This window comes from Camelus dromedarius, chromosome 20 (assembly GCF_036321535.1).
Source record: "Camelus dromedarius isolate mCamDro1 chromosome 20, mCamDro1.pat, whole genome shotgun sequence".
NCBI classification, from domain to species: domain Eukaryota; kingdom Metazoa; phylum Chordata; class Mammalia; order Artiodactyla; family Camelidae; genus Camelus; species Camelus dromedarius.
Genome location: NC_087455.1, coordinates 7,471,506 through 7,489,912, shown reverse-complemented (window position 1 = coordinate 7,489,912; position 18,407 = coordinate 7,471,506). Strand labels below are relative to the sequence as shown.

At 41.4% G+C, this 18,407-nt stretch overlaps 1 protein-coding gene across 3 annotated transcripts in view; it reads right to left on the bottom strand.

Annotated features, from left to right (window-relative positions):
• DNAAF11 (dynein axonemal assembly factor 11) overlaps positions 1–18,407 on the bottom strand; it is a 56,631-nt gene that overhangs the window by 19,974 nt on the left and 18,250 nt on the right. For 2 of the 3 annotated variants that reach the window (XM_010988796.3, XM_064476834.1), the window contains exons 6-10: positions 18,111–18,302; positions 16,506–16,583; positions 14,305–14,370; positions 10,940–11,009; positions 10,104–10,199 (exon numbers count right to left, since the gene is read on the bottom strand). In XM_010988796.3, the coding sequence (XP_010987098.2) occupies positions 10,104–10,199; positions 10,940–11,009; positions 14,305–14,370; positions 16,506–16,583; positions 18,111–18,302 (502 nt within the window). Of the gene's footprint in view, positions 1–10,062; positions 10,200–10,939; positions 11,010–14,304; positions 14,371–16,505; positions 16,584–18,110; positions 18,303–18,407 lie in introns of all 3 variants that reach the window. The other variant, XM_064476835.1, reaches the window with a different exon arrangement.

The following is an 18,407-nucleotide window of genomic DNA, read 5'->3' as shown; positions in this document are numbered from 1 at the left end:
CTTCTCCTGTTTTTACGTTTTAATCTAAGTTTTATAAATCACATAGTTTTCTTTTTGTATCATCTTTCAAGAAAAATAATAACTTCCTGAATCTTTTTGAAACCTTATTCAAAATAGTTACAACTATTTCTATAAGATTATAGACTTACAGACTAATACTTTAGAAAGATGACAGGGTCTCCATAGTGGGGGACTAACGGGTGAGGGGTCTAAAGGGACTGGGGAATGAGAAGCCCTCATTAGGGCTTCAGTTCAAGATAACATAACAGGAAGAGATCATGGCCTCAGTCTTAACTCTGCAAGAGGATATGCCTGGGGTCTCTAACTTAATACAAGTCTTCCTCTTTGCATTTCTAAGAACCTACCACAGATGCCTAGAACATAGAAGGTATTCATTAAAATGTATGGAATATTCAAATGAGTAAAAGAATGAATGAATGAATGAATGAATGGCAACAGATTAGAACTCAGAGAAAAGACCCCTGGAGATGCCTATTCCTGCCTGTTCTGTCTACTGAGGGAGAAGAGGCAGGTGCAGCTTCCTGCATGCTGGGCCCTGTTGGGGCTGGTCTAACTGGGGGAGAAGAGTTTGGAGGACCATAGAAATTCCCAGAAGCAGTTTCTGAGCCAGCAACATAATTCAAGTCTAAGTTGAAGAATGAGAAGCTACTTAACAAGCGTCTGAGCCTGTTCAAAACCGGGACTTAGAAACTGGGTGGACAAGGGCAGATCTGGGTCCGTGGGGGTGGCGGTCAGTGGACTTAACAAGGAGGAGACAAGAAGAAGGACCCAAGAAACCCGTATCATTTATTTTTCCCCTCCACAGTACTTTGCACAGTGCTTTATTTGTACTAAGTGCTTAATAAATCTTTGATGAATATTTTAAGTGATTAATTAATAATTCACTAATTATCTGAAGTTTTTCAGAAGTTTGCAGAAAGTTTTCCGTATCTGAGTTCTCGCACCTTACTTTCCTGTGGTGGCAACATGCTAACTAATTCCCTCAACTGATACTAATAACTTCCATATAATTTATTTATGGATACAGCATGTCTGTCCTTCGCCATCATCTGGCTTAAGTATAGACATTTAACGTCTTCACTCAGGCCTCATAAGTAATTTCTAAAAATGTCTCCACACTCTTTTCTTCATAAAACTTCCAAACTAAGTCAGCTAGATATCAACCTGCATTGATATAAGCCAACTGTTATTTGGAGGGTGGGGGAGTTGGACTGGTTACTGGGTGAATGGTACCCAGCAATGAGGCCCTGCCCTATCATTGAAATAGACAGCAACTGTCTACCAAGCTTTATGTCCACTTCAAAAGAACTGGGGTGCTTGTAAATTGTCCACATTCTTACGTATTTCTGGTATTTAGATTTATTAGTTAATTATCCATAAGACTGCTGTTGAACACTTAAGTCTACAAACTTCAGATTCTTGGAAAGGAATATTATTAACATAAAACTTCACAATCAATAAGACTGTCTCATTTTCCTCTGGTGTTAGAGGAAGTTAGTATCTATATCCAAATTTACTGACATTTTAACAACTTCATTATTTGTTCTATGCTCTGACTGACTTTACTAAGAAAGGCACATAATCCACTGATCCTGTTAAAAAAAAGATTTTTTTAAAGAAAACAAGCTTTTTTCTGTTGGGAAAAAAGGTAATTAATCTATAATGTTAGAAAATATATAAATTATCATTGGTGCATTATTTTAAAATCTTTAAGCATATAAAAATACCTGCATAAGTCAAACATTTTTGAAGTATATTGTATCTCAAATAGATACATAATTGGCAGCAAACAAAATTTAAATGTTTGAAAAAATGATCAGAAAAATAAGAAGGGTAAGAATACTGGCTTTGATTCAAAAGATACCCAAGCTATCTGAGGAAAAATTTACAGGGAATGGAACAGGAAAACCTAGCATGTTTTATGTTAAATATGCAACTGACGGCTGCATAAGATGGTTCCGTGGCTCTGAGATAAAAGGAAAACACGTCTAACTATCAAACGGTTCCTTCAAAATTCTCTTGCGCTTGTAGAGTGCAATTGTGTCTGACAGCTCCCCGAGGAGGGTGATTCACACACACAGCCTAAAACTGAAAACGGTATTTCATTAAGTTAGGACAAACATCACGAACGATAACGATGTTATAAAAGAAAAGAAAACATCCTTTTACAATCTTACTAGAGATCGTCTTGGTGGGAAATGTCCTCCATTTATATGAAAAAGTTCATGATTATTCTTGCTTGTTCTGGGCCAGCAAGAGTTCAGAAGTGCTGGCGAGTCTGTACCACCCCATCCCCTACCCTCCACAACAGGGAGGAGCAGCCACCAACCAAAAATTCTTAGAGCTTGGTTTACTGTTATCCCAGGTCCATCACCCCTTGGATAGAGTTATTCTTTTATACATATGTATATTTTTTTTTAAATTGAAGTGTAGCCAGTTTACACTGTTGTGTCAATTTCTGGTGTGCAGCACAGTGCTTCAGTCATACATGAACATACATATATTTGGTTTCATATTCTTTTTCACTGTAAGTTACTATATTGAATATAGTCCCTTGTGCTATACAGTATGAACTTGCTGTTTATCTATTTTATACACATTAGTTAGTAGAGTTATTCTGAAGTCTGGGTTTTGCACCAGCTCCTGGAGCTCTCCCACTAGATTCATGGCTTAAAAGGGCACTTTCCCACGGCCGCCTGCGTTTCCCCACTTCCTGACCGGCATTCCCTCATTTCTCAAATAAACTACTAGACCCATATACCTATGCTAGGTTCCACTTCTGGGAGGCCACAAATTCAAAAAGCATTTTACAGTTCAAATGTGGGTCTGTCTCACAACGTGATAGCTACAGTGACCAAGGGACTCAACCATCCCTCAGGGAGAAAGAGCAGGAACCTGGCATAAGCAGATTCCAAACCACTGACTGGGCTCCTACTGGGATCCCACTCATGTCTCTGTGAGTACCTAGCTTAATTATGGCTGTGTGCTGGGTACTTATGAAAAAACAAAAAACTAGGGAGGAGGGTATAGCTCAGTGGTTAGAGTACATGCTTAGCATGCACAAGGTCATGGGTTCAATCCCCAGTACCTCCATTAAATGATGAAACACCTTGTAATGGCCTATAATGAAAAATAAAATGAATATATATACACACACACACACACACACACACACACACACACACACATATACACATAGAGCTGAATCACTATGCTGTACACCAGAAACTAACATAGCCTTGTAAATTGACTCTACTTCAACTAAAAGAAAAATGAGAAACAATATATAATGCATGATACAAAAAAATAAACATAAAAATGGAGGGACTGATTAATGGTGTAAAAAGCTGCTGCAAGGTCCGATGAGTAGAGGATGGGGGCTGGCTGCTGGACTGAGTCACGCAGAGAGGACTGGAGAGCTCAAAAAGAGATGTTCCCATGGACGGGGGCTTGGCGCACAGGGGAGTACCTAGCTGGAGTTGGTGTTAGAGATTATGAGAAAAGAACTGGGAGACCAAATACAGATGTTTGCTTTAAGAGTTTTGCTGTGAAGCGGGTCCGGGCAATAAGGAGAGAGGAATGTTTTTATTTTGTGTTTTTATGTTGAAGAGGGGAGACATTTCAGCATGTTTTCTCATATAAGACGTACAGAGGGGAAATTCAGAGAAGCAGCAGAGAGAAGAGAGATCTGTCAGAGGGAAAAAATGGTCTTCAAAGGCAAGTGGAAACAGGATCTGACACACATCTGGAGACTTTGGATAGATCACAGACAGTGTGTTCACAGAATCAGGGCGGCCAAGGAGGCCGAACCGAGCGAGGAAAGATATGATGGCTAGAGTATGTGGAAATCATCTTTTGATGCTTCTATTTTTTTCAGTGTTGGAAGTTTTAGGAATGAGCCAAGGATGAGAAATAATGTTCTAGAAGAGTGTAAGTGGGAATAGACCAGGAAAACCCAGTGAAATGACCAGGCAGCCCTCATTGCAGACACACTTGAACAGAGAATAAAAATGAGTGTATGTTGGGCACATTGCAAGGATATTCAAGTAGAGAGAAAGCACTGAGAAAGACATGTCCAACTGATAAGGGGAAGGGAGTCTGAGACTGTTTTTTAGAATCAAGGTCTGTAACATTGACCTTAATATGTGACCTTCACCTACTGCACTCAATATAGCAGACTCCAGCAAGATGTTCACCAACTGAAGCTGTAAATATATTCTGCTGTTCAGTTCAGATGCCAACTTCTTTAATCTCAGTTAATTATTCTGGAAGAACACCCAAAGGAAATAAATCATGAAGCATATTCTTGGAGTGCTCCTGTAACTTGTCAATTGAGAATCTTAGATGGGAGTTTAATTTAATGACTTGATGCAAGCTTCTCCGTGAATGCAAAACTTCAGATAAATCTCGTTAAGTTGGGCTGTGATGAGATCATGTGCCAAATATCCCCAGGCTGCTGAGGATAAGATTGTTTATGGACGTATCACTTAGTCTGGCCACACATTTAAGAAAAAATAAACTGAAGGCAGAGCAGAAACTCTCAGAAAATATGATGGGGAATAATCCTACACAGAATAGGAACTAAAATCATGCACATAGTAACTTCTAAATAAACTATAAGAACTACGTAGCAGCTATAGAGAGAAAACTACAAAACAAAATTTCTGAGGGACATAAAATAAAAATGATAAATGGGAACATTATTGTTTTAATTATGTAAATATATCAGCTCACTCCCAGAACAATCTATAAATTCAATGCAATCTCAATAATAAAAATATGTATTAAAAGAAATATTAATTAACTTGATAATATTAATGACTAGTAATGAATAGCATCAATTAACAGTAACATTAATGCAGTGTACATCATGTCCCAAGTGCTCTTCCAGGTGCTTTGCATATTAATTTATATAATCCTCAAAACAACCTTCTGAGGTGTGAATGATTATTAATACCACTTTATGGACAAGGAGTCTGAGGCAAGGAGAGATTAATCATTAGCTCAAGGTGACACAGCTGCTGAGAGAAGTATCCGGATTTAACCCAGGTTCTCTGGCTCCAGAGCCCATTCCTTTAATCATTTCTTTTACTGCTTCTAAATGGTAACAGCACTAAAAATTCAAATGGCATTTTTAGAGGCAGAATTTAATAAAATTATTTGAAAAGTTAACCTGGAATAATACACATGGAAAAATAATGAGGAAATGGTTGAGAAGGAGGGAGAGTAATTAGAGGAGATTCGTGTTCTACATATTAAAATGTATTTTAATGATGCATTTAAAGTATTCACTCATTTGGCAAGAATTTATTAAACCCCTACTCTTTGCCAGGCTCTGTTCTAGGTGCCAGTGACACAACAGTGACAAAGGCAGACAAGAGTCCCTATTCTCATGAAGCTTAAATTCTTGATGAGGAGACAAAGAAATAAACAAATATACAGACTGTCCGGTGGTGATACATTTCATGAAGAAAAATACAGTAAGAATAGGGGACAGAGAAAACTGAAGTAGGGAAGGGGAAACTTTTAAAATATGGAAGTCAGGAAAAGATCCCATTGGTAAAATAACACTTGAAAAGAAACAAGAAAGAAGGGAGAGAGCAAACCATGAGGATATCTGGGGGAAGGGCATTCCAGCAGAGGGAACAGCAAGTGCAAAGGCCCTGGGGTAGGAGGTAGCTTGTCATATCTGTGAAATAGCAAGGAGGTCAAGGTGGCTGGAATAATCAGAAGGTAAAGTGCTAGAAAATAACGTCAAAGGGTAATGGCAGGAGGAGGTTATCAGGGAATTTGCTTTTAACTCTGAATGACTAGAAAACATGACTTTGTCTGATTTGCATATATTATAAAATGATCATCTGGCTGCTGTGTTGAAAAAATGATTAATAACTCTTTTCCAAAGAAGAGTGAGTCTCCAAAGAAGAAGATGACACCTGTGGGGCCATGTTTCTTGGCTGGATAAATCTAATGTAGTAAAACGCTGCAGGCGCTGGAGAATGAGACTCTGGATCCTGCTTCCAAAAGCTGAGACTAATGAATAAAGCAGCGCTGAAAGCAAGAGAGAAAGGCCACTAAGCTGTGGAGCAGGACTGAGAAATCCTCATGAAATGCAGAATGTTTCCTACTCCTCTATTACCCGGGCAGTTGATCTCCTGTTCCTGAATGCCACTTTCTGAGAAAGCCAGGGTACCTCTCCATCCACTACCCCACTCGCCACTTCTAGCCAAGACATCAGCCCTTGAAATCATGATGGAGGAGGTACAGTAGGAGGCGGTACTCTGGGAGACGTGGTACCCACAAGTTAACAGATAAAGATGGCAGAGGGAGACAGGAATTCTGGCAGCACGGTAGGGATTGCCCACGGATGACAGCCCTGGTGGCAGACGCTGGGAAGCATCTGGTGATGCAGGGCTAGCACGAGTTGAGAGCCTCTCGGGCTACGTTGCTGAGCTGGGAGAACCCCCTGGCACGGCAGCAGCAGACTACTCAGCTGTGCCCCCCTGTGACAGGGAACAGGCTTGATGGAACGTGCCTGTTTATCAGTACCCAGCTGACAGATCCAGCCTCGTTCAGGGGTAGGGAAGGGAAAACTGACAATCTGACATCTATGGCAAAATGCTGAATCAAGTGTCTAACAAGAAATATTTGAGCATTTTATGGATTCCGTGACACATTTTGTGTCCTTGAAATATGTATACAAAGTTCATCATTGAATTTTTGCAAATTAATGCAACAGAATCATCACAGCACAGACAAAACCAAATAAGTTAGCTCTTCACAAGTATTTTTTTTTTTTACGAGGAACAACTACACAGCAAATTTGATTTATTTTCCTTAATTTAGAGTAACCAAGTATCATAAACTACTAAGGACTGTATTTGATATTTCTTGAAGCACTAACTTCTCACTTACTATACCGACAGCACCGTTCGATGAATGCATCAAAAGTATACCTAAGTGTCTACATGATTTTTACAATATGTGCCCTAAAATTCCAAGAAGATGCCTCAGTTACTGTAATGTCAGCAGACCTGGACAACTCCACAGCAAGGGAGAAGCCAAGACACACAAAACCACTCAGTGGATCAAACTTCAGTACTTCCACTCTTTCAATCAACAGGAATCATGAAGATGTTAATTTTCAGGAATACATGTTTTTAATAGTAGGCATTAGTGAAGTCAGAATTCCATTTTTTAACTTCTGATGATTTTCTCAGAAAAAGTGTTTGTTCTTTGAGCTTTATAGCCCTTGCACATACCTAACTCATGAATGAAAAACAACAATTCTGGGCAAGAAGTTATTCTCCAAAGATTGATTTTACTAACTAGCAGCTACTTTTTAGAAGGAATAATGATAGAGGTATAGAAAAGGAATGATAGAAGGAAGTAGCAGTTAGTAATTTAATAATGATTTTAAAGGGATAATGGTAGAGACAGCTTAAACACCATGTTGCTGTAACACAGCCGTCTCAGATCTTAGAAAGTCTGTATCTCAAAGGAAAAAATTTATTCAGTTTATTATTGAGGGAAAAAAGGACCATTCTGATTCTCTCTATGCAAATTATCTTCAAGTAAGCACTTTTGAAATGCTTTTTCATTACTAAGCTTTTTTTTATATATATTTTTCATGTGTATTTAATGTGAAAAATTTAAACAGATATAAAAACAAAAAGGATAATGGAAACAGAATGCTGTATTTACGTAAAAGATTCCTAAGCATTGACAGAAGAGGACTCCTGATCCACTGCCCAGCAGCCTGTAACAGGTACACAAACCTTATGTCTTGATTTCCTTTTAGAAACAGCAGTTACCATTTAATCTGGCTTTTCAGTTAGACTGGAAATTAAAAAAAAAAAAAAGAAGAAATAAGAAAGAAGGAAGAAGGAGAAGAAAAGAATGCTGATCACAGTGGCATTCAAATGTCTCTATCAAAACACTGTGGTAATTGAGTTACTGCTTAGATTTCCCTCTAGGATATTCTAATTAGCACAGAAGCACTGCCGTAATTTGTTGCAGTCAACAAGGACAATGCAACTCTTACAGTGTGTTTGTTGTTTTATTGCTTGACAACAAATTGTGTTTGCTGTTTTATTGCCTCAGAGTGAAAATACATAATTGATTACCCATAATCAATCTGTTACAAAACTGGCTTTAGGAAAATGAAGGATTATTAATCACTATAGAAACCTTACCGGCTAATCAAGTTTTTACTCTGTGTGTCCCACCCTCCTTCTCTTCCTCACAAAGAGAACCATTTTGACTGGCTTAGCTTCCTTCCCCTTTGAAACCTGAGTGACTTGGGCAAAGGTGACTCTACCCCTAGCTCATGGGATGGGATAATAGTAACCAAATATAAAAGAAACTGAAAAACTGCTATCATCTCTTTGGCCAGAGATTGGCTCCATTGTCCAGGGTTCAGGTAATCAAGGCTTGATGGCCTCTTTCAGCTAAACTGGCCAAACCAGTCCAGACGAACTTGGATCCCATGGTGGTGGGGAGGGCCTCTCTGTGTGTCTTGCTCTGATTCTCCGTCTTGCCATCTTTGTGTGGTAAGAACAAGAAGGCAAGTCACCCCAGCTGCTGCTAGTGCTCCTGTCAGGAAGGAAGCTGACCTGAGGACAAGGCTAACATATCAGAAAGGCCCTGGCCCTCCCTGCTGGGCCCTCCCCACCTTCCCGATTCTTGCTTCGAGAGTTCAAACACTTCTTTATGGTTAAAGCCAGCTTGCTAGGGGGTTTCTGCAGCTTGTAGCAGGAAACATCCTAACTCATTCACAGAGCCTGTATTTAGGAAGCCGAATGCTCCCTATAGACACATGAATTTTTCTAAGCTTGATTCCCTCATGTTCTTTCAGGGCTGTCATCTATGTGAGGCCTGTTCAGGCTTCTAAACAGCTTCTGTGTCAGATATTCAACTCTGAGATCAAAGTCAAGGAGTCTAAAGTCAGCAGAGGGAATGCCACCAGTCTTCAAAGTCAGCCATAGAAAACAAAACATATATGTACTTCTGCTGTGTCTGTGCTTCTGATCCTGTTTTGTATACGCATTCGCTGGTGTTACTTTTTAGGTTCTCTGTATACGTGATATCCTACGGTATTTGTCTTTTTCTGTCTGACTTATTTCACTAAGCATAAGAGGGAGGTAGAGGGACAACTTAGGAGTATGTGATAAACAGATACAACAGATAAAGCAGATGAGCAATAGGGATTTACTATAAAACACAGAGAATCATATTTAATACCTTGTAATAACCTAAAATGGAATATAATCTGCAAAAAAATGGAATCACTATGCTGTACGCCTGAAACTAGCACAATATCCCCAGTACCTCCATTAAAAATAAATTTAAAAAAAACTGAATTACCTCCCACCCCCACAAAAAAATACTGAAAAAAGTACATATATACTACTTCTCCTCCCAAATAAAAGACAAAAAGGAGTTTTAGTTAAAATACTTTCTGATCCATATCATAAAAATAATACAAAAATGATAATAATAATATTGGTACTCAGTGCTCACTATGCTATGAATTTTACGTGTATTATCTTTCTTAAGGGCAATATTAGGAAATAGAGGCCCAGAACTAGGTTACTAACTTGCCCAAAGTCACACCACTTGTAAGCTCAACATTTGGAATTCAATCACATTTTTTCAGAGCCCCAAGGCCTATGACATCTCCTCTCAAAGCTCTTTGTAAGGAAAGTACTGATCACCATGTGACAGGCATGCTCGATGGTACCTGTGATTTACACGCCCCAACTTCCACGCAAACTCTGGTCTGCGAGGGGGGAGGAGGCTGCGGAGGTAGAAACCATCTGCAGGGTGGGTCACCCAGCGCAGGCCCCACCACGTCCTGGTCCACGCCCCTGGGCTGGGGTGAGGAGCTTTTCTGGCTACCTTCAACCAAAAGAACCTTGGTCAGAAGTCATCACTGGCCCTGATCAAGTTCCTTCAGGAACCAACATATCCAGACTTGAAACTGATCGAAATGCCGTGACCCACCTTGGGCATGCAGATGACCATGCAAATGGTGTGACCCACCTTGGGCATGCAGATGACCAGGTGCGAATGGTGTCACCCACCTTGGGCATGCAGATGACCAGGTGCCCTGTTGTCTGGGACCGTGCAGCCGAGCTGCTGTCAGGTTTGACTTCTGCAGGAAGGACGAGCTGGAACGGCTGACGGTAAACAGGACGTGTCACGGAGCGCAAGTGAGAGCACATGGCAGGAGAGGGTTACTTTAAGAGCTATTTCCATCACAAACTTAAGATTCACCATTCATTTAAGAAATGCGCTCAGACTTCATAGAAAAAAATAACATGCAGGCTATGCTTGATGTGCATGAACTGTTTTACCAATTTTAACGAATAGTCTAAGAACAGTTTATAAATCCCGTAAATAGTGATTGGTCCATTACGATAACATGGCCGATAACAGATTTACAGATAAAACTTGTCATAAAACATCAACATATTTCCATATTAACGTCTTCAAGCTATCTCATACGAATGCTCAGAATCAGCAAAAAGTACTACTTCAAAAATGATAAAATTACGGTTGCTATGAATGAAATCATTGACAATTTAAAATTTAAACATTATTTATTATTATTTAAACATTATATTATTTAAACATAATTTCAAACACAGCCTACCCATATAGGACCATCTTATCAGCTTTGAAAAAAGTACTAACGGAATAGACGCAGGCTAAAAGTACTAATTTTATCAAGCCACATGATGGTCAGCAAGCACTCCCGCTGAACACCACTTCTGTTGTACAGAATCACGTGTCTAAAAAACTGCACTCTCACCGGGCTTCTCTTTTCTATTTTAAAATTACTTCAGTTTTTCTGAGGCAACCTAGTTTAATGCAAGGCTGAGCGTCTGAAACAGAAAGCCTACAGGGTGACACCCACCTTTCCTTTGACCATTACCCGCACGTAAGTCGGCTGCACATCAACATCGATTAAGGAAGTGTCCATATACCTTCAAAATTAAACAGCCACGTCATATGATTTTCAAAAACATTAAGTTTAAAGAAATGCGTAAACAAATTCACACTTAGGGGACCATTTGAAACGAAGAGAGCTTACAATTTCCATGTGAAACAAGTCTGAAACTATTCGTCTTCAATTAATTCCCAGACCAAAGGGAATTCAATATATTAGCAATTTCATCTTCAGACCCACAAGCACACGGCATTGACTACCCCTCACCAAAACTATCTGCTGCCTGAAGCGCCCAAGGTTTGCGAAAAACGGCTTGTCATGGTCTTTCATGAATATTTTATTTTAAGTCCCTAAGTCTGACTTGAATAGCCAGGAATGCTGAGTCCACTAAGCTCAGGCCTGCAACCACCAGCCCCTGCTTCCTCGGCGGCTCTGGATCCCCTGCAGCTGTTCGGCAGCTGCCCTGATGCCGGCTCTCCTGGGAGCCGGGCTCCTCTCCTCCCCTGGAGGGCAGGTCCTCCTACAGGCACAGCCTCCCCACTAGCGCAGCGACCCCAGGGTGGGGTGGGGTGGGAGCAACTGTTCTCCCCCACTTCATGAGCAGATGGAAGGTTTAGATTCCACATGGCTCGTTAAGAAGTTCAGCCAAATAAGTATTTTTATACATGTTAAAATATTGATTATGAACATCTGAAAATGCAGTGTGGATTCAAAAATCAGAGACATAAGGGGGGTAGGACAGTACAGGGGTGACAGGCTCAGGCTTCAGCCACACAGACTTGTGAGGAATGGCTCCACCCTCCCTCCTGCTTTATTTCCTTGGACCACATTCTTTAACCTCTGTAAGCTCAGTCTCCTCGTCTGCAAAAGGAGGCTACACGCAGTGCCCGCCCCCGAAGACTGCTATGAAGACACATGCATAATGCCTAGTACAGAGTTAGTGTTAGTAAAGCATTGTTCTAATTAATAAAGAATTAAAATAATAAAAATTAGAGTTAAAGTTTTCTGCCACTTCAGGCTTAATATCTACCACTTCAATGGGTTACATATTCCTTTTCATGCTTAGGGCCACCTAATGTTCACCTGCTTCTACCTGCAAGGGCTTTGCATGTGCTGGTTTCTTCTACCTAAAACAATCTTCTATCAGTTCTTTGCAGAGCTCACTACATGTTACCCTTCAATTTCCAGCGCTCACGTCACCGGCTTTCTCTCTTTCCCTAACCATCCCCTATACCACCGACCAGCAGACCATACACGCCATTCTTCTCTGACCCTGAACTCTAGCCCTTTCCTGTACAGGGCTCTTATTCCCCTGCAGTTACCTGTTAGATGCCTGCCTGTGAGGTGTCTGTCACCCACACTGGGCCGTAAGCTACAGGAGAGCAGGGACTGCATTGAGAACATGCCAGTTATAGTCTCCCAGTGCCAGGCACACAGTAGGCGTTCTCTAGATATTGGAGGAGTAGAAACAGGAAGCCTACAGGAGTGAATGAACTTTCACACATACATCCATGTGCCAACGAAGATAATGAGGAATTTCAGTGTAATAGTGTGGACAGGGTCATGGGGATGGAAGGATTTCGCTACCTGGACAGGAGACAGAGCATCACTCCTTGAAATGTACATACACGAAGTAATGAGGAAAGTTTTCATTTGAGGACTGAATGTGAAGTAGCCAACCGAGTGACAAAGACCACCGGGTACACATTCATTAAACTCCAGGAATAAGGCCTAAAAATAGAAAGGACTTAAGAGGATGAAACAGGGAATGTTTAACTGAACAGCAGCAGAAAGGGAAGCTCAGGGAGCTGGAGGAACAGAGGCCACGGTAACAGCGGGAGAAGAGCCAGAAGCTCCTTAAAGGCAGGCGACCTGGCAGACGTGGGCAGGACTGATGGGTGGCATGGGCGAGGCGGCTGGCTGGGTGTGAAGAGGACGGGACACACTGAGAGCTGGCCCTGGTCACAAAAGCCGCAGGTGGAAATGACCCACATGCCCACCCCCGGTGCATGGAGAAACAAAACGGTGGTCCATCCATTCAACGGAATATTATTCAGCCATGGAAAGGAGAGGCATTCAGACACATGCTACAACACGGATGAACCCTGAACACACTACACTAAGCGAAAGAAGCCAGACGCAAAGGCCACACGTGGTTCCATTTACAGGAAACACCTAGGATGGCAAATCCATGGAGACAGAAGGCAGACCAGTGGCAGCCAGGCAAAGGGGGAAATGAGGACGGGCTGCTTAATGGGCTTCAAGCTTCCATTTGGGGCGAGAAAACTTCCTGGACATAGACAGTGGAAAAAGCTGCACAACACTGCAGATTTACTAAATGCCACTGAACTGTACAACGGAAATGGCTGAAACAGTGAATTTTAAGTTACGTGTATTTTATTACAATTAAGAAAAACAAACTTGGACCTACGCCTAAGGGTTCATTGTTTACTTTGACAAGACTCACCCTCCTTGGGTGAGTTTCACAGGGTGACTCACCCGTTTCACAGGGTGACTGAGAGATGAAATAAGATAGAGCACGGAATAAAATCCCTCGAAAAGAGAAATGCCTGTGTTACAATTCACGACTGCAAATGTTCACCGGGTCCTGTAATCAGTATTCATTCACTCCTTCACTCATTCCTGTATTTGATGGGCGACTAACAGGGGTCAGGCACTGTTCTAGGTACTGGAGAGGGAAAGAGGGAGGAACAAGTTTCTGCCTCGACTACAATTTTTTAAAATACAAGTAAGTTTAGAGCTTGTCAGGGAGAGGTAGAAGGAAGGGCTGGGGCGTGGGTAGGTACTGGTTATACTGGATGGTGGGGCAGAGAGGCCCTATAATGAAGTGACATCTGAACAGAGGCCTGAAGGGGACAGGCAACAAGCCACAGGGACACCCAGGATGAGAGTGTTACAGGCAGAGGGAGGCACCAGTGGGTCTGAAAGCGCTGGAGATGCAGAAAGGTCCTGGGAGGGGACTCTGAAATCGGCAGGATGTGAGCCAGAGCCTAACTTCTTCAAGGAGTGAGGCAGATGGCCTGGGTGTCTTTAAATGATGTCAACAAGGATGAATGGAAGGTGACAGAGGCTGTGAATGTCACGGCTGTGGAGAGTTAGGGAGGAGGGAGCTCTACTCAGCATGTGGTGATGGGGGGCAGGGAACGTGGAAGAGAAAGCAGTCAGGACACAGGACGCGGCCTGGGAAGAGGGAAGAGGTGGCTGCCGGCCATAAAGAAGCCACTGTTTATGTTCAGAACCCGAGAGACTGGGACTCAGAATGAAAACAGAAAGAAATGCCGCTAAATAAGCACATAATAGAATGCCTTTACCTATACACAGCAAGGTCCAGGACGATCTGGTGACGTTTTTCATCATCTTTCAAAGAGAAGTCAAGTCTGAAGGATAATCCATTGCGGGGATTAAAAAAAAAAAAAAAGAGGGTGTCTTTAGCAAAACTTTAGAGATAACCCCATTCCATTATCAAAAGTACATTTGATAACAACTACATCATAATCTTCAATGACAAATGTATTTTGGTAGCTGCATCTGTTAGTTAAAAAATTTCAACAGAAACCTACAACATATTCATAAATTATTTCTGTTTACCTTGTTTAAATAGGAGAATCTTAAACTACATTTAAAAAATCAGCACTGGTGCAGAGATAGAGACATCTGGTGGTTAAAGTTTACTTTTCCATTTCATTCGAGCTTGCTGGAAGCAAACTAAAACACGGAATTATTCACAGAGAATTATGTGTTGCATTTGCTTCCCCTCAACCACCATTCTCTTCCTTAAGTTTTAAACAGTCTTGTCTTTTTTTTTTCCTTGCCATCTTTTTTCTCCTCCTTTCCTTGGTGATTTTTCCATTGCCCCCAGAAATGCTGAGATATTGTCCATTATCTATCACCTCCACTTTACAGAAGAAGAAACAGAGGTTCAGAGGGTTGATGTAGCTGGGAAAGAGGTCAGGGGGGCCTAGGGAGGCAGGATCTCAAACTCACATCTTTGAACTGAATCCTGAGGCTGAGTCCTAGGTATTAACCTCCATACTGTTGATGTCCTATTCAGAATTACTTGGTTGATCCTATTTGAGTATTTCCCTTATATTATTCTGTAAAATACACAACCCAACAATATTAAAGAATGGAGGCTAAACTGTTCGGAAAAATGCAACATTAGCTCTAGATCTGGCTGTCAGCAGGACGTGTGCTTGGGGAAGGCACTCTCATGGCTTTCCTCAATCCAGCCGCGCAGGACGTCCTCAGCTGCTCAAATGCTGCGTGCATTCTTGCTCTCACCCCCGGAGAGCTTCTGTATGTGCTGTCCCACTGCCTTGATTGCTTATTTCCCCATTTTCCAACCACCAACGTAAAGTCTCCCTTCATATATCTCTTGAAAGGTAATTTCAGAGAGGTTTTCCATGGCCAAGGCTGATGCTCATTCCCCATTGTCTGCTCCCCCTTTATCCACAGTAACAGGACGCTTGATTTTAAGGAGGAACATGGCCATGCAGGATAAAGAACACGCTCTCCAGCCTCCCTTGCAGAGAGGTCAAATGGGGTCATGTGATTTCGTTCTGTGAAGGAAAGTGTTGTTTGGTGCTTTCTGGGAATTTTCCTTAAAACAGGGAGTGTGTGCCCTCTCCTCCCTCCCTCCTTCTTTATTCGGCTGAGCAGAAGAGACAGTGAAACACACAGACTACTTCACAAGCTGTTAAGCAAGTCAGACACACCGCCTATGAGCTGTGGGACCCGGGGCAAGTCAGTCACCTCTCTCTGGCTCAGGGTTTGGACCCTGAGAAAGAAACACTGTGTCTCACACAGGACGGCTGCGAAGATGAAGTGAGTGTGCCGGGGAACAACTCAGACAGCACCTTGGTCATGGTAATGGCCCAGCAAATGAAATCATGAAAGAAGATGGGTTTCAAGCAGTGAAATGAAGCCAAGATTGAGTCCTTTTTGCCCCGCATTTTGACTACAAAAGCCTTTTCTGCCTGCTTTCTAGCTTTACATTTTTAAACAGCCCGCTGGGGTGGATCAGACACTCTTACACAGAAGATTTCCAGTTTGCATAGTTTTCCTCTCCCATCAGCCCCATTGAGGTATTCATTTCCATTCCTTTCCTTAGCTCTCAAATGTTCTGTAGGTGTGTTCCAGGGTCTAAAGAAGATGAGTAGGAAACTGATTGTACCCTCAGCCAGCTTGTTCATGGCAGAGCTTTAAAAATTAAGAGACACAGGCAGAAAACTGTAGAGGGTCCAAAGTTTCGGGGGACGCAGAAATAACTAATGTTTCCACATGCCAGTATCACTTTGGGGATGTCAAGAAAATGAAAAATAATAACATTATGCACTTGAAAACATAATAGATGTTCTGCTTTCAAATACGCACAGAATGCCATTCTCTTAGGCTCATCGAGCTTGTTAAGAGCAGTCAGACACATTCTCTGCAGAGCAAACCGGCAGTCGGAACCACCGTAATGACCGCCACCACGCATCCCGCTGCTCTGAGGCCCCCGGGCCTCACTCACTTGGGCTCATTTACGTTCAGGGCTCTCCCGTCTTCAGCGATCAGCCTCCTGGGTGCTTTCACTTTCTTCTTCTTTTCACTTAAGATCGGAGGTGAGTGGAAACAAGGGGCGGGGGGGAGGGGAAAATAAACAAAGACAACATAAAAGCCATGAATATTTTTGTGAAACAGTTTAAGAAAAATTAATCCGATATTTATGAAGATGTCAACAATTCACTGTCAATGAAGTCCATTGCCGGGAACTGACAACTGAGCCAGATTTCTGTATGATTGTATCTGTGTCTGTAAAGCAAAAACGTGACCAAGACAATTTGCCAGATAATTCAAGTGGGGGGAAAAGCTCCTTTTCATGAAATATCCATGAATATTTAAATGAGTCTATTTTATACATGATTTACTCAGCTAACTGTCAATTCTCCATTTATGAATACAGCTTCTAGTTTAGTTAAAATTACAGTTTTTAAAATGCCAAATAGAATCTATTTTATAGAAACAAAAAATACCAGTTCACAAGGATCTACGTAAAAGGAGGTCTATCACAGCATTATCCGCAGTGGCAAAACCCTGGAACCGTTGTGAATGTCCATCAATGGGGGGATGATTGGATTGATTACGGTACATTCACGCAACGAAATGTTTTGCAGCTATTAAAAAAAAATGTGTTCGCTCTTTACCTACTGGTCTAGAAAGTTATAGAAAAGTGTTGATGATGATTTAGCGAGAACAAATATATAAAACATATGTCCATATTTGTTTTTAAAAAAAGACGCCCAATCCTCCATTGGCAGAAATGGATTAATATGACTGCGTACAGAGTGGGGCAAGTTCTGGTGGGATGAGCCCAAGACTGTTAACTTTCATTACCAGGTAGGGATTAAGACGGAAGGGAAAAGTACGGAGCAAAGAGAAAAGATTCATGGAATAACATGAAAGAAAAACCTAGAATAAATTCTATTTATTTAAAACACTACTGAAAATGCATAAAAACTCTAAAAAGGCAAACATGGACAAACTCGAGAAGATCAGGTGGACAAGTCTGTTTAGATGAAAGAACGGTAGGCAATTCTTTGCCTTGGACTTCTATTGTCCTTTTAATACAGATTTTGTGCCAGTTAACTTTATTTTAAAATGTAAATTCACTAACATTTTTTCTGCATCTTATCTGGGTTTCCATATCCAATTAAGTTCATGTTTCCATAAATTACATTATTCTCCATGACCCAGGACAAGCAAGGGGCACCCAGAAGAGGTAAATATCTCCGGGACCCATTGGACTGGGTAGACTACAGCACACTGAACAGAGTGATCCGGACAACTAATACCGCTTACCCAGGCTGTAACATTATTTGATACACTTAAGGTTGTTAAAAAGCTAAAGACATACAAACAAAACTCTACTTTAAAAGGCAGTAATTCAGGACATTCTAAAGATGGCAGTTTGACATTAATCAATGTTAGTAGCTATACTTCAACAAAGAGCTGAAATTAGGAAAAGCCAAGTCTGTGTGTGATGGCCAATGGAGATTTGACACAGATAATGGGCAAAATAATGTACAAGCAAGAAAATATATTCCATCACTCCCAACGACAGGAAAACATGGGATACCTTAACTTTTCTTGGTCTCTCCGTTGTTTTTCCACGTGTCTAAGCGTTTCCAGTCTAGATTCAGGAGTAAACAAAGAGGGCTTATTCCAGAATTCCAGGTCCTCTTGACTGCCATCTGATTTCTTTTTCGGACATTCCCTTTCTTGTATTTCTGGTGCCCGGCCATGGTCTCTGCTGTCTTCAGAAGATGGGCTAGGAAGGAACACAGAGCACATTAAGACCAATAACAGATGCCTGAATTTCATCCTGAATGCTGCCCCTTAAATATCTTACACATTTCTCTTATGTTATCTTCTT